The 16,231-nt window shown below is 44.2% G+C and overlaps 2 protein-coding genes across 3 annotated transcripts in view; both read left to right on the forward strand.

Annotated features, from left to right (window-relative positions):
• MTMR9 (myotubularin related protein 9) overlaps positions 1–13,790 on the forward strand; it is a 59,421-nt gene extending 45,631 nt beyond the window's left edge. Inside the window, exons 10-12 of one of the 2 annotated variants that reach the window (XR_010159158.1) lie at positions 7,125–7,217; positions 8,203–8,690; positions 10,076–13,790. Coding sequence is in view for 1 of the 2 variants with exons in the window: in XM_016959090.4 (XP_016814579.1) it covers positions 7,125–7,183 (59 nt within the window). In the remaining variant the exon portion in view is untranslated. Of the gene's footprint in view, positions 1–7,124; positions 7,218–8,202; positions 9,963–10,075 lie in introns of those variants that run through there. The other variant, XM_016959090.4, reaches the window with a different exon arrangement.
• On the forward strand, positions 1,560–2,576 carry SLC35G5 (solute carrier family 35 member G5). Its single transcript, NM_001080786.1, has one exon. The coding sequence runs from the start codon at positions 1,560–1,562 to the stop codon at positions 2,574–2,576; it is 1,017 nt and encodes a 338-aa protein (NP_001074255.1).
• Positions 13,791–16,231: the final 2,441 nt, after the last annotated feature.

Here is a 16,231-nt window from a genome sequence, read left to right on the forward strand (position 1 = left end):
TTTCGTATTTTTTTGGTGGAGACGGGGTTTTGCTGTGTTGGCCGGGCTGGTCTCCAGCTCCTAACCGCGAGTGATCCGCCAGCCTCGGCCTCCCGAGGTGCCGGGATTGCAGACGGAGTCTGGTTCACTCAGTGCTCAATGTTGCCCAGGCTGGAGTGCAGTGGCATGATCTCGGCTAGCTACAATCTCCACCTCCCAGCCGCCTGCCTTGGCCTCCCAAAGTGCTGAGATTGCAGCCTCTGCCCGGCCGCCACCCCATCTGGGAAGTGAGGAGCGTCTCCGCCTGGCCGCCCATCGTCTGGGATGTGAGGAGCTCCTCTGCCCGGCTGCCCAGTCTGGGAAGTGAGGAGCGCCTCTTCCCGGCCGCCATCCCGTCTAGGAAGTGAGGAGCGTCTGCCCGGCTGCCCATCGTCTGAGATGTGGGGAGCGCCTCTGCCCGGCCGCGACCCCATCTGGGAGGTGAGCGCCTCTGCCTGGCTGCCCCATCTGAGAAGTGAGGAGCCCCTCCACCCGGCAGCTGCCCCTCCACCCGGTAGCTGCCCCATCTGAGAAGTGAGGAGCCCCTCTGCCCGGCAGCCGCACCGTCTGAGAAGTGAGGAGCCCCTCTGCCCGGCAGCCGCACCGTCTGAGAAGTGAGGAGCCCCTCCGCCCGGCAGCCGTCCCGTCTGGGAAGTGAGGAGCCCCTCTGCCCGGCAGCCACCCCGTCTGGGAAGTGAGGAGCCTCTCCGCCCGGCAGCCACCCCATCCAGGAGGGAGTTGAGGGGTCAGCCCCCGCCCGGCCAGCCGCCCCGTCTGGGAGGGAGGTGGGGGGCGCCTCTGCCCGGCCGCCCCTCCTGGGAAGTGAGGAGCCCCTCTGCCAGGCCACCACCCCATCTGGGAGGTGTACCCAACAGCTCATTGAGAACGGGCCATGATGACGATGGCGGTTTTCTGGAATAGAAAAGGGGGAAAGGTGGGGAAAAGATAGAGAAATCAGATTGTTGCTGTGTCTGTGTAGAAAGAAGTAGACATGGGAGACTTCATTTTGTTCTGTACTGGGAGGGGTTCTTCTGCCTTGGGATGCTGTTGATCTGTGACCTTGCCCCCAGCCCTGTGCTCTCTGGGGCATGTGCTGTGTCCACTCATGGTTAAATGGATTAAGGGCGGTGCAAGATGTGCTTTGTTAAACAGATGCTTGAAGGCAGCATGCTCGTTAAGAGTCATCACCACTCCCTAATCTCAAGTATCCAGGGACGCAAACACTGCGGAGGGCCACAGGGTCCTCTGCCTAGGAAAACCAGAGACCTTTGTTCACTTGTTTATCTGCTGACCTTCCCTGCACTATTGTCCTATGACCCTGCCAAATCCCTCTCTGTGAGAAACACCCAAGAATGATCAATTAAAAAAAAAAAAAGAAAGAAAAGAAGCAGAGTTGGACTCAGTGGGAAAATAGGTGTGCTACCACCTCAGGAGAGTTCCAGGGAAGAACCCCACCCCCACTCCAATGAGGTCACAATGGCTGGAGCTCTGAGGGGCCCAGGCTCCCTGAGCCAGGAGGAGAGGAGAAAGTCCAAGGAAAGATGGCTGGCAGTCACCCCTACTTCAACCTGCCTGACTCCACACACCCATCGCCGCCCTCCGCTCCACCCAGCCTCCGCTGGTGCCAGCGCTGCCAGCCCTCTGATGCCACCAATGGTCTGCTGGTGGCCCTGCTGGGTGGGGGCCTGCCTGCTGGCTTCGTGGGCCCCCTTTCTCGTATGGCTTACCAGGCTTCCAACCTGCCCTCGCTGGAGCTGCTCATCTGTCGATGCCTCTTCCACCTCCCTATTGCCCTGCCACTTAAACTGCATGGCGACCCCCTTCTGGGACCTCCTGACATCCGAGGCCGGGCCTGCTTCTGTGCCCTGCTCAACGTCCTCAGCATTGGATGTGCCTACAGTGCGGTTCAGGTGGTGCCCGCTGGCAACGCTGCCACTGTTCGCAAAGGTTCTTCCACCGTCTGCTCCGCCATCCTCACCCTCTGCCTTGAGAGCCAGGGTCTCAGTGGCTACGACTGGTGTGGACTGTTGGGCAGCATCCTAGGACTAATCATCATTGTGGGACCTGGACTCTGGACACTACAGGAGGGGACCATGGGTGTCTACACCGCCCTGGGCTATGTGCAGGCTTTCCTGGGAGGCCTGGCGCTGTCCCTGGGGCTTCTGGTGTATCGTTCTCTGCACTTTCCCTCCTGCCTCCCAACAGTGGCCTTCCTATCTGGCTTGGTGGGGCTGCTGGGCTCTGTGCCAGGCCTCTTTGTGCTGCAGACCCCCGTGTTGCCCAGTGACCTCCTGAGTTGGAGTTGTGTGGGGGCAGTGGGGATCCTCGCCTTGGTCTCCTTCACATGTGTGGGCTATGCGGTCACCAAGGCCCACCCTGCCCTGGTGTGCGCTGTCCTGCATTCCGAGGTGGTGGTGGCCCTTATACTGCAGTATTATGTGCTCCATGAGACTGTGGCACCTTCTGACATCATGGGGGCAGGGATTGTGCTGGGCAGCATTGCCATCATTACAGCCCGGAACCTCAGCTGTGAGAGGACAGGGAAGGTGGAGGAGTGAGATAGAACTTGGGAGCCTGGGGGTTGGGAGGGACAGGGATAAATAAAGGCAAAGACTGAAGACAAAAAAAAAAAAATTATAATAATAAACCCTAGGAAAGGGTGAAAGTCTAACTTCCATAGCACATTATAATATTGAGATGTTCAGTTATAATAAAAATATCACAAAGCATGCAAACAAATGAGAAATCTGGCTCATTTACAGGAATAAAATTAATTGAACTATCCTTAAGGAATCCCAGACTTTGGACTTACTAGACAAAGACTAAACAATTGTCTTAAATATGCACAAAGAGTTAAAAGACAACTAAATGAAATCAGAGAAATGATGTTTGAACAAAATGAGAATATCAATAAAAATATAAAAATTATAGAAAGGAACCAGGTAGAAATTTTGTAGCTGAAACGTGCGACAACTGAGATGAGAAATTCACTAGAAGGGTTCGATAGAGTTTGTTTGTTTTTTGTTTTTTGCTTTTTTTTTTCTGAGACAGAATCTTGCTCTGTCACACAGGCTGGAGTGCAGTGGCATGATCTCAGCTCACTGTAACATCCGCCTTCTGGGTTCAAGCAGTTCTCCTACATCAGCCTCCCAAGTAGCTGAGATTACAGGTGCATGCCACCACACGCAGCTAATTTTTGTATTTTTAGTAGAGACGAGGTTTCACTATGTTTGCCAGGCTGGTCTCAAACTCCTGACCTCGTGATCTACCCGCCTCGGCCTCCCAAAATGCTGGGATTGCAGGCATTAGCCACCACGCCCAGCCTTCCGTAGAGTTTTTGATCAGGCAGAAGAAAGGATCAGCAAATTTGAAGATAGAATTATTGAAATTATCCACTCTGAGGAGCATAAAGAAAAATAATAAAAATAGTGAATAGACTTCAAGACTTGTAGGATACCATCAAGTGGACCAACATATGGTTTATGAGAGTCCTAGAAAAAAGCAAAAAAGTGTTTTAAAAATGAGGGCTGAAAACACCCCAGATTTGATGAAAGACATAAGTCTACAAATCCAAGAAGCCTCTACAACAACCTCTAATACCATAAACTCAAAGAGATTCATACCAAGACACAGTATATGAAAACTGTCAAAAATCACAAAGAATCTTGAAAGTAGCAAGAGAATCAACTCATCACATTACAAGGGATCCTAAATGAGATTATCAACTAATTTTTAATTAGAATTAATGGAGGCCAGAAGACAATGGGATGATATACTTTAAATGTTGAAAGAAAATAACCTGTCAACTGAGAATTATATATCCAGAAAAACTGTCCTTCAAAAAATAAGGGAGAAATTAAGACATGCCTAGATTTTTAAAAAGCTTACGGAGCTTGTTACTGTGAGATATGCCTGACAAGAAATGCTAAAGGGGGTCCTTCAGTGAGATGAAAGAACACTAGACAGTAACTTGAACCCATGTGAAGAAAAATATCTCCACGACAGATAAATTCTAGGGCAAATATAAAAACCAGTATTATTATAACTTTAGTTTATAACATCAGTTTTTATTTTCCATAGGAATTAAAAGACAAAAACATAAAAAAGCAATTATAAATCTATGTTAGGGAGCTTGTTACCAGTAGATTTGCCATACAAGAAATGCTAAAGGGAGTCATTGAAGGTGAAATGAAAGGATGGTAGACAGTAACTCAAACCTGAGTGAAGAAATAAATATTTCTGGTTGCTATGGTTTGAATGTCCCCTCTAAAATGCATGTTGAAATTTAATTGCCATTGTGATGGTATTAAGAGGTGGAACCTTTAAGAGATGATTAGGTCATAAGGGCTCTGCCCTCATATATGGATTAATGCCATTATCATGGGAGTGAGTTAGTTATCATGGAAGTGGGTTCCTGATAAAGATTCTGAAATTCAGCCCCGATCCTTTTCTGTCTCACACACTGTCTTGTCCTTCCACCTTTTGCCATGGGATGAGGCAGCACAAACGCCCTCACCAGATGCTGGCACCATGCTCTTGGACTTCCCAGCTTCCAGAGCCTTGAGCCAGATAAACTTGTATATAAATTATCCAGTCTGTAGTACTCTGTTATAGTAGCAGAAAAATGGACTAAGACACTGGTAAAGTAAATACAATGGCAAATATAAAAAAACAGTATTAATGTAATTTTGGCTTGTAACTCCACTTTTTATTTTCTAAGGAATCAAAAGACAGGCATAAAAATAAATGTTATTGAGCACTCAATGTATAAAGATTTGGGATATCAATAACAAAGGGCGTGGGATAGAGCTGTATAGGCATACGTTTTTCTATACTATTAAAGTTAACTTGGAATAAGTTTAGATTAGACTGTTTAAACTTTAGGTTGTTATGTGTAATGCTTATGGTAACCACAAGGAAAATATCTATGGAAAACACAAGAAGAAATGAGAAGGGAATCAAAAGATATCACTACCAAAAATAAATAAACTAAGCACAAAAGACAGTTGTTATGGGGAAAATGAGGGGCAAGAAAGTAACAAAACATACAGGAAAGAAGTAAGAAAACAGCAGAAGTCCTTATCAGTGATTACATTAAATGTAATCACTTTTCAATCAGAAGGCAGACAATGACGGAATGGAAAAAAGAATGATGTCCCATGTATGCAAGGCTGATTTAAATGTTAAATGTTAAATCAGCCTTCAGTTCAGCCAGTCAGTTAATGTAATCCATAACATCAACAGACTAAAGAATAAAAACCACATGGTCATATCAGTAAATGCAGAAAAAGCTTTTCACAAAATCCAAAACTTTATGCTAAAACTCTTAATAAACTAGGAATAGAGTGGAACTTCCTCAGTTTGACAAAGAACATCTTTTAAAAATTCTGCAGCTAACATACTTAATGGTGAGAAGCTTGCCTGCTAATATCAGGAACAAGACAAGCATGTGCACTCTCACCACTCCTTTCAACATTGTATGGGAAATTATAACTAATGCAATAAGACAGAAACAGAAAATAAAAAGTATACAGATTGGGAAGGAAGAAACAAAACTCTTTGTTCACAGATGATATGATTTTCTATGTAGAAAGTCTAAAATAAGCAACCATAATCTCCTAGAACTAATAAACAGTTATAGCAAGGTTGCAGGGTGCATGGTTAATTTACAAAATTCAATTGCTTTCCTATCTGTCAGCAACGAACAAATGAAATTTGACATTTAAAAATATCATTTACATTAGCAGCTCCCCAAAATTAAGTACTTAGATATAAATCTAACAAAATATATACAAAATCTACATGAAGAAAGCTACGAAGTTCTGATGAAGGAAATCAGAGATGAACTAAATAAATATAGAGATATTCTATGTTCATGGATGGGACGAATCAATATTGTCAAGATATCAGTGCTTCCCATCTTGATCTAGATTCCATGCAATCTCAATCAAAATCTTATTTTGTGGATAGTGACAAACTTCTTCTGAAGTTTATGAGAAGCAAAACCCATAATAGCCAGCACAATATTGAAGGAGAAGAACAAAGTTGAGGACTGACAATACTCAACTTCAAGATTTATTATAAAGCCACGTTAATCAAGACCGTATTTCTTGCCTAGCTTCTGGTACTTTGCTGGCAGTCTGTGGCATTAATTGGCCTGTAGTAGCATTACCTTGATCTCTGCCTTCATCTATACATGGCATACTCCCTGTGTGCATGTCTCTGTGTTCAAATTTCCCCTTTTATTTTCTAGTCTTACTGGATTATATCTCACCCTAATGACCTCATCTCAACTAATTACATCTGCAATAACCCTATTTCCAAATAAGGTTATGTTCTGGGAGTTCGGACTTCAACACGTGAAGTTGGGGGGAGGACACAATTAAACTCACAAGAAATACCATGGTAGTGAATAACATTCTATCCTCAGATAGCAGAAGTATTTCAGACAAGGAATGCATAGCTGCATACAGAATATATACATTTTGGTGAGGACAAATCACTCCTTCATGATAAAAGAGGTACAATGTAATCAACCTTCTACCAGGTGGCTGGCTGCTTCCAACCCTCAGAAAAGAGTGCCATATCAAGAGCTCAGCATTAGATTCTGGTGTTGATAGGTTGGGTAGTGAGCAGTGGCAGTAGCCAGACTGGTCTTGCCCAGAGGAAGTCCATGTTGCTGAGTCTATGCATAGCCTCCATCCCTACCACATGACTACTTTGTATTTGGTTCCATTAACCAGGACCTGGGGTGGCTGGAGAAAGAGGCTGACTGATCCTTTGGCTCTATGACCCATAGGCTGTGTCAGCGTGTCCACCTGATTATTGAAAACCTCCTCTGTCTCAGATTCCCTTTGGTGAACATTCACACCGAAATATAAAATCTTCACACTCTATGCCCAGTCTGAAAGGTGTATTTAAAATACTTCTTTAGTCTTCCTTGACATTAACCTTCCAATCTTGTTCTTTACAATTTCCTGGGCAGCCAGCCAAACCATTATTCACTGTCCATGAATTGATGTAGATAAGTACTTTTGGCCATCTCCAATGCCAGGAAAGTAAGCAAATATACCCTTAAAGTTATTTGGAATATTTCTGCTCAACAGGTCCAATATTTTTCTTCCTCTGTGTGCTGGTCATAAGGAAATCTTCAGGACGCCAGTGATGCCAGCTAAACGAGAGCAGGCAATGCAGCAGAAGTAAGTGTGAAAGGGATCGGAATCACCTGCACATACAACTTTCTAGTGCATTCTGGACTTGCTCAAGCACCATCCACTATACCATTTCCACTTGGGATGGATTGCTATTGTATGCATCCAACTGTTTAGCTTGGAAAGTCAGATAACTCCCAGTTCATAATGAGTACCTCAGGTTGCAGGAGTTCTTGATGACTCATGGTCTAATAGCAAGCCAGAAGCTGTTTTTCAAAGAGAAAATGGTAATCTGCAGAAGGGGGCGTTGTTTTGCTGCAAAATCTTAGAGTTCTGGACTGTTATCTACTGGGACTTGTCAGAGGCTACATACAGCATTCTTCCTTGCCACAGACACCAAATATCACTAGATCGCTGAGTAGCAATGCAGCTTGCACTGCATTCTAGACTTGTTGCCTAGACTTCTCTTGCTCTCGTAGCCACTCAGAACAAGCAGACTAATGGGTTACTTTATAGTAACTTAAGTAGCTCTAAGAAGTATACTCAAATGTGACATATGTTGCCTCCAAAATCCAAAAAGGCTCATGATGCATCACTGCACTTGGTTTTTAGTAATAGGTGGTACAAGGTGCAGTAACTTCTCTTTCACCTTGGATGTCTTAACATTCTCCAGACCATCACTCACCAATAACTTCATCAAACTGGCAGGGCCCTGAATTTTTGTGGGGTTTTTCCTCTACCCTCTGCCTTGCATATGTCTTCCTCAGACATCTCAGGTACTTGTCACTTCCTGTTCATCAGATCCAATCAGCTTCATGTATTCAATGAAGTGGTCCGGTGTGATAGTCTAAGAATGTCAAAACAATTGAGATTTCTGCATTCTATGTATGGCAGAGACCAGGAGTGTTCACATAGCCCTGGGGCAAAACTGTGAAAGTAGGCTCGGTCCTGCTAGGGAAAAGCAAACTATTTCTCATGATCCTTGAGAAAATAAATTTTTAACACATTTGCCATATCTCTCATTGCATTCTAGGTACCAGTGACTGAATTCATGTGCTCCGGTAAAGGTAGAGAGACAGATTCCTGTCACTTCCTACTCTGCTATCTTCTTGATGTCACTCTTGAGGTTGAGTCTTCACAAGATAGTACCTGTCCTCCTAGGATTTACTGCCACCACCTCTCAAGGATTCTATGACAATGAATATAAATAGAATCAAATCTCAAATGGTTCCTGCTGTAGTTCCCCAAGGAATTGTTCACAGCAGCTTCAGGACCTGGCTAATATGTCCAAGGAGAACATGTCTGGGAATGGATCTTGAGGGAGCATTGGGACTTGTGGGGAAAAGATTGGGAAAGGAGGAGCAATGATTTGGAGACACTGTCCCATGACTCAGAATTTAGCGTCCTGGCAAGGACATCTGGAGCTGATGCTTGGAAAAATGATGGTCTTTAGTAAATGAGGTAGGGATGCCAGAACTTCCTCGGCAGAGTATTGAAGAATGAGTCAAAAGGCACGTGGAGGTGGGTATGATTGCATGAATTCATTATATGGACCAGCTTCTGTTGTTCTCCGGAGTGTCCAGAGGTCTTCCCATCATAATAGCAATAAGAAATGTGCTAGTGAGGTGGCCCTGGCCTTGTTGGGAAGCTCAGTGTTGGTGACCTTTGTAGGCTGGAGTTCGTTGTAGGGGAAGTGGCTCTATTGAACCGGGCTCCATAGTGTCGATGGTGAGGATAGAATTTCAGAATAGCAGAGGACAGATGGCAACAATTAATCTTCAGTGGAAAGGTAGACATAATTCCTGTAATGGGAAGCAAAGCTGGAATGGTGACCAGGGGAACCTTTTCCACAGCGATCTGTGGCAATGGCCAATAGACCATGGCATTCATATGGATGAGACTGGCAGCCAATGAGGTCACTGCTTTGCCTTATACAAAATATGATTAAGAATGGGTGAGTTGAAGGCTGATGTCAGCTGGCACGATGAAAAATTACATTTTTTGCTCAGTTTCTAAATCTGAAATATTCTAAGACCCAGAGTCTGCGGATTGAGGAGAGGTAGTTCCTTTTAAGGAGTGACTCTGCAACACCATGGCAACTTTAGACAGTAGCAATTTCCCTCAATCCTTCTCCAAAGAGACACGTGGTCATTTACCAGAATAATTTTATGCTGGGAAGAAGGGAATCCATAGCTCTTTTGAGGGCTGTTAGATATAACATCTGAACTGATAATGCCGTGGGACTCCTGATGCCACCATGACTGCTTTTAGAGTAGGGTCATATAGTGTCCAGGTTATAGGACATTGTGTGCCCCCTGTGCAAGGCCATGTCACAGTGGCAGAGACTGGCACCATTCTCCAGGACTAAAGGATGCAGGGGTGTCAATCCCCTTAACATTTCTTTTTAATTCATCAGTCTGACCCCTGCAAATCCAGTTAGGTCATGGTGGTTGATAGTGATCTATTATAATCTTAATTAAGTGGTAGCTCCAATCAAACAGCTGCTAGGCCCAGATGTTGCACCTTTACTAGAACACACCTACAAAGCCTCTGACAATTGGTATACTATTTATCTGGCAAATGTGTTCTTTTCAGAAACTATTCCCTTGGAAGAGTCAGTATACATTCATGATATGGCCCCAGGCCTTTAATAATTATTCATTCTCTATCACAATACAGTCCAAAGGGTCCTTAATCATTTGGCTATTCTATAGAACAGGGATCAGCAAACTCAGATCTGTAGGCCAAATCTGGCCCGCTGCCTGTTTTTGTAAATAAAGTTTTATTCGAACAGACACACTCCTTTGCTTATGTACAGTAATGTCTATGGCTGCTTTCACTCTATGACGGCAGAGGTGAGTAGCTGTGACAATAAAATAGAGTATTTACAATCTGTTCCCTTACAGAAAGTTTGCTGACCTCTGCTCTGGAACATCAGGCTGCTCCCTATGTTGGTGAATCACGTTTGTCAGAGCTGGGGAGCAGAAGTGGTGAGTACGTTGGGTGCCTCGGTAAGACTCATGAATTCCAGAGAATGGAAGATAGACCTAGAAAAGATTCAGGGGCCTGCCACATTGGTGGAGTTTTTGGAGGTCTGGTGGTCTGGGCATGCTGTGGCATCCTTTTCAAGATAAAGCCATTAACTTATTCAAGCTTGCACCTCCTACCTCTAAGAGACAGGCACAGCACTTGGTTAGGCCTCTTCTATTTCATAGACAGCAGATTCACTCATGAGAATACCACTGGATCTATTTATCAGGTGACTTGAAAGGCCGCCAGTTTTGAGGTGGGCCTCAAAGATCAAGAGGAGGCTTTGCAGTGAGTTCTAGCTGCCATACAAGCAGCTCGCTGCCTTGGGCCATGTGACTCATGCATTGGACATCATGGTGCTGGAGGTATCCATGTAGCTAAGTCTTCTACCTGCATTGAGAAGCAATGGTTGCCTGGCTGCGTGGTGGGGGGAAGGCTTCTCCAGGGGCCTGCTGGAGGGGGATTTCCCCTTTTTTAGGGGAAAGGATCTCTGTTGGGTATGGGGTACCAACAAGGGCTAAGAAGTGAAGTGTAAGTAAAGGGCACATTGTATTACCATTTTGACCTGGTGGATGTTTTGAGTCTGTTCATAAATACAAATATTCAGTAAATATCATGCATATATCAAGTTTTCTCATCAAGAAATTATTATTATTATTGAGACAGGGTCTCCCTCTATTGCCCAGGCTGGTGTGCAGTGGCATGATCATGGCTCACTGCAGCCTCGACCTCCCTGGGCTCAATTGATCCTCCCACCTCAGCCTCCCAAGTAGCTAGGACCACAGGTGTGTACCACCACACCTGGCTTTGCTTTGCTTTGCTTTCCTGTTTTTTTGAGACGGAGTTTCCGTCTTGTCACCCAGGCTGGAGTGTAATGGCATGATCATGACTCACTGCAGCCTCGACCTCCCTGGGTTCAATTTATCCTCACACCTCAGCCTCCCAAGTAGCTAGAACCACAGGTGTGCACCACCACACCTGGCTTATTTTTCTTTGTTCCTTTTTTTTTTTTTTTTTGCAGGGTGGGGGAGGGGCAGAGTTTCCCTCTTGTTGCCTGGGCTGGAGTGCAATGGTGTGATCTCGGCTCATTGCAACCTCTGCCTCCCAGGTTCAAGTGATTCTCCTGCCTCAGCCTCCCGAGTAGCTGGGATTACAGGTCCCAGCCACCATGCCTGGCTAATTTTTGTAATTTTAGCAGAGACCATGTTGGTGAGGCTGGTCTCGAACTCCTGACCTCAGGTGATTCACCCACCTTGGCCTCCCAAGGTGCTGAGGTTACAGGCTACAGGCATGAGCCATGGCACCTGGCCTTATTTTTCTCTTTCTTTTTATTTATTTATTTGCATTTTTTGTAGAGATGGGGTTTTGCCATGTTGTCCAGCCTGGTCTTGAACTCCTGGGCTCAAGCAATCTTCCTGCCTTGGATTCCCGAAGTGCTGGGATTACAGGCATGAGTCACTGCACCTAGCCAAGAAAGTGTTTTCTAATGCTAACTCTGGAGATTTGCTCAAATCAAGGTGACTTCCCTATCTGTCAGAATTTTAAGATTCATTTAATGACTGTGTTACCTTCTCCAGAGAGGGATAAGGAATTGGGCCATGTGGTCATGAAGTTTGAGAAGTCTCAAGATTTACAAGTTGGAGACCGTGGAGAGCTGATGATGTGTTGCGGCATGAGTCCGAAGGACCGAGCATTAGGAGAGCCGATGGTCTAATTTCCAGTTTGAGTCCAAGTCTAAAGGCAGGAAAAGACCAACGTCCCAGTGACCATCAGGCAGAGCCAGTGAATTCTCTCTTACCCTGTCTTTTGTTCTAGTCAGGCCTTCAATGGCTTGGATAAGACCCACCCACGTTGGGGAGGGCACTCTCCTTCATTCAGTCCACTACTGTGAATGCAAATCTCATCCAGAAATATCTGGAAACCCTGTGGCCCAGTCAAGTCGATATAGAAAATTAACCATTACAATGACAACGAGACAGAAACTGCAGGACACAAAGAGAGACTGGCTTATGTCTTATCACGTGCCATGCCCAGACAAACTTGGGTTACAGAAGTTTTGTCAGATAATTTGTTTATGGCTATGTGCCAACATTTAATTACAATCTTGTATACTGGGAGAAGATCTCTAATAGGCCAATTCAAAGGTTTACTCTAGATAGGGACATTTCATGCGAAAGGTGAATTATTAGGGCAACAGTCCACAGAGCATGGTCTCTGGGCCAGCAACATGAGCCTCATCTGGAAACTCGCTAGAAATACACCCTCAGACCCCACCCTATCCCTACTGAATAAAAAACTCTGGCGTAGGGACCAGAAATCTGTGTTTTAACAAGCTCTGCAGGTGATTCTGTTACATGCCACAGTTTGATAACTACTGGACTTGGTAATAATTGTTAGGCTAAATGTTTAAAGGAAAAGTCTGGTTCAACGTCACCAGCTTCCTAACCATCAGCAGTCAACCAAGAGGTGGAGGTTAGTAGGTAACTAGCTTATCAGAGCAAGTCGTAATCAAAGAGTCCATGAAGCAGTTTTTTGTTTTGTTTTGTTTTGTTTCATAAATAGTAATTTCTCTCTAGAAGGAGGTTGTGAATTACAGGACATGGCTTGGATTTTTATTTTAGATGTTACCAGCATTGCTTTCATTGCTTCTGCTGGAAGGTGGAAATCTTCAAGGGTCTAAGTAATTCTTAGACCAATGAAGTGTCAAGGATGGCCTTCTACAAATAACGGAGAAAGAGGGTGTCCATAGCCTACAGAACTTTCTCTCAGAATTTCTGGGTCAGTGCTGTTCTGTGGGAATCTAATATGAGCCATATATATAATTTAAAAATTTCTATTAATCACACAAGAGTAAAAAAACAGGTGAAATGAATTGTAATATGTTTTATTTAACTTACTAAAAATATTTTCCATTTAACATACAATATGAAATTCATTAACAGATAGTCACATTTTTAAACGCCATATCTTCAAAATCTGGTGTTTGAGAGCACATTTCAGTTCAAACTAGCTACGTTGCAAGGATTTAATAGCCCTATGTGGCTAGTGACTATTGTATGGAACATTATCGTTCTAGACCCTCTACTCCTGCAACTGGAAGGGGAGACCTGGTGCTTTTATTTATTTATTTACTTTTTCATTAAATAACTAAGGACAGAAGTTGTGGCTTGATGATGTAATTTACTTGCATGTTCCCTGGGGCTTAATTTCTTTAGTCATTCTGGGCATAATTCCCTGTCCAGGCAATGCTATTAGACCTTATACAGAAACAAGCCTCTCCCTTCATATTTTAAAGCACTGTGGGATCTTGAAATGAAGCATGGAATTTGCATATTTTGTCCATTCTTCCTGAACCATACATCTAGGTATCTTAAGCGAACAAACTAAAACAGAATGTTTTGGTATGTCCTGTTTAGCAACTTATTGTCACAAATGTATTCACATTCTCTAATTGCATAAGAAGAAAAAAATCTTTTCATTTAGAAATTTAAGCCTGTAATCGATTTTCTATGAGTGATTTCATTTTCCCTCCTTTTCCTTTTTCTTTTACTGAATTTTATTTGTAATTCATTACTTTCTATTAAATTTTGCAACAAAGATTTGATTCAATATCCAGTGATTTTGCTCCTTGCAGGTTTAAACCATTTCTCCCATTGTCAGTCTACTTTCGTGGTCATTATTTCTACAAAGTATATTTTTCCCAAGTGAAATTTTACATATGAACATTTGTCAGGAAGCTCTTTAGTCATTTTTACCTAGTAACAAATTTTACTTTTTTTTTCTTATCAAGATACTTTTAAAAGTTTTTATTTTAAGATCTTTTTTGTTAGTTTTCTTTCTTGAGATGGAGTCTTGCTCTGTCACCTAGGCTGGAGTGCAGTGGTGCGATCTTGGCTCACTGAAACCTCTGCCTCCCAGGTTCAAGCGATTCTTATGCCTCAGCCTCCCAAGTAGCTGGGATTGCAGGCACGTGGCACTAAGCCTGACTAATTTTTTTTTTTTTTTTTTTTTTTTTTTTTTTTAGTAGAGACAGAGTTTCACCATGTTGGCCAGGCTGGTCTCAAACTCCTGACCTCAAGTGATCCACTTGCCTCAGCCTCCCAAAGTGCTGGGATTACAGGCTTGAGCCACCATGCCTGGGCAACATCATTTTAGACAGACAAGGTTGCAAAAATAGTACAGTTCCTTTGAACCCTTCACCCAGTGCCCCCTTATATTAACCTCTTACATAACTGTAGTACAACTCTAATGGAGAAGTAATCTATAAGGAAGTAAAAAGGGCACTGTACTATGAACTAAACTAGAAAGTTTATTCGTGTTTCACTGGTTTTTCCACTGATGCTCTTTTTCTGTCCCAAGATCTAATCCAGGATTTCACGTGACAGTTCCTCAGTCTTCCTGTCTTTTGTGACCTTGAGACTTCTGAAGGGTACTGGTCAGTTATCTTGTAGGAATGTTCCTCCATTTGGGTTGTCTAATGTTTTCTCATAATGAGATTGTGCATTGTTGGGCAGGAAAACCTCCAGGGTGCTGCGCTCTTCCCAGCGCCTCCTCTGTCAACACGTTTCTGGAGAGGTAAACCTGGGTCACGTGGTTAAGGTGGTGATGCCAGTTTTTTTCACTGCAAAGTTACTATTTTTCCCTTTGTTATTGATAAACATCTATTTTGGGAGAGATGCTTTGAGACTATGCAAATATCCTGCTTCTCCTTAGGCTTTCCTAGCTAATTTTGCCACATGTGGGGACCCTGCCTGCAGCAATGATTGCAGTAGTGTTTCAGTGGTGATTTGCCATGTCTCTCATTCCTTCCACATGTATTAATTGAAATTCTGCAAGAAAGAGTTGTCGGCCAGGCTGCAGTGAGCTGAGATCATGTCACTGCCCTCCAGCCTGGGCGAGAGTGAGATCTTGCCTCGAAGAAAAAAAAGAGTTGCCCCTTCCCCCTATTTAGTCACTCATTCAGTTATTTATTTATATGAATATAGACTAGAGGCTATTTGTTCTTATTTATTTTTTTATTTGGGTTTGTGATTTTAGCGCCAAAATCTCAACCGTGAAAATGGAGAGAAATTCTGAATATTATCACTCCGTAATTTAGGACAGAAACTTACTTTGCAGACAGAAGCCAAAGGGTCTGAGGAGGACACAGGCTCACTGGGAGGACTGGAGAAGCAGCCTGAAGGGGCAGAAACCCAAGGCGGTCCTAGAGCCAGGAAGCCCTTGGCAGTGTCCCTGGGTCCCGGGACTGGCCTCAGAGGGCCTCTGCTGGTGGGGACAGGATTTAAATCTCAGATAGTGTCTGCTCCTTGACTGAGGAGGGCGAGGACTGACGCCATTCACTTCAGCCTCTTTGCATGGGGAAGAGAGGAAGTAGATGATAGGTAGCCAGCAACCACCCACTTTTCAGTCCCTGGAATCCCCAAGAACAAAGGTTGAAGCTATGGTCTGTGCCCCCGCCCGACCGCCCGCCATTCCCCAATGCAGACCAGAGGCAGTATCAGCGGATCGCTCTACTCCGCAGCGCTCCCACCTGTAATCCTGATGCAGGGCAGGTGAGCCCCAAAGTGGAGCTTCCACCAGGAGGGTTCTTGGCTTTGCCCAAGAAAGAATTCAAGGGCAAGCCAGAGGTAGAAGAAAACAGCTTTATTGAAGAGGCAGGGTTACAGCTCCGTGACTGCTCCTGCAGAGCAGGGCTCCCCCATAGGCAGAGAGCAGCAGCTCAGGGCAGTTTTGCAGTTATATATATATATATACACACACATACATACATATACATACACACACACATACATACACATACATACATACACACACACACATATACATACACACACACACTTTTAATTGCATACAGATTAAGGGGCGGTTTATGCAGAAATTTCTAGGGAAGGGGTGGTAATTATTGGGTTACTGCCATGGTAAGGGGCGGTAACTCCCTGGTATTGCCATGGCAACGGTAAACTGACGTGGCACCCTGGTGGTCCTATCTGATGGAAAGCTGCTTTGGCCCTGACCTTGCTTTAGTTTGTCCT

The sequence above is a fragment of the Pan troglodytes genome, chromosome 7, assembly GCF_028858775.2.
Source record: "Pan troglodytes isolate AG18354 chromosome 7, NHGRI_mPanTro3-v2.0_pri, whole genome shotgun sequence".
Lineage (NCBI taxonomy): Eukaryota > Metazoa > Chordata > Mammalia > Primates > Hominidae > Pan > Pan troglodytes.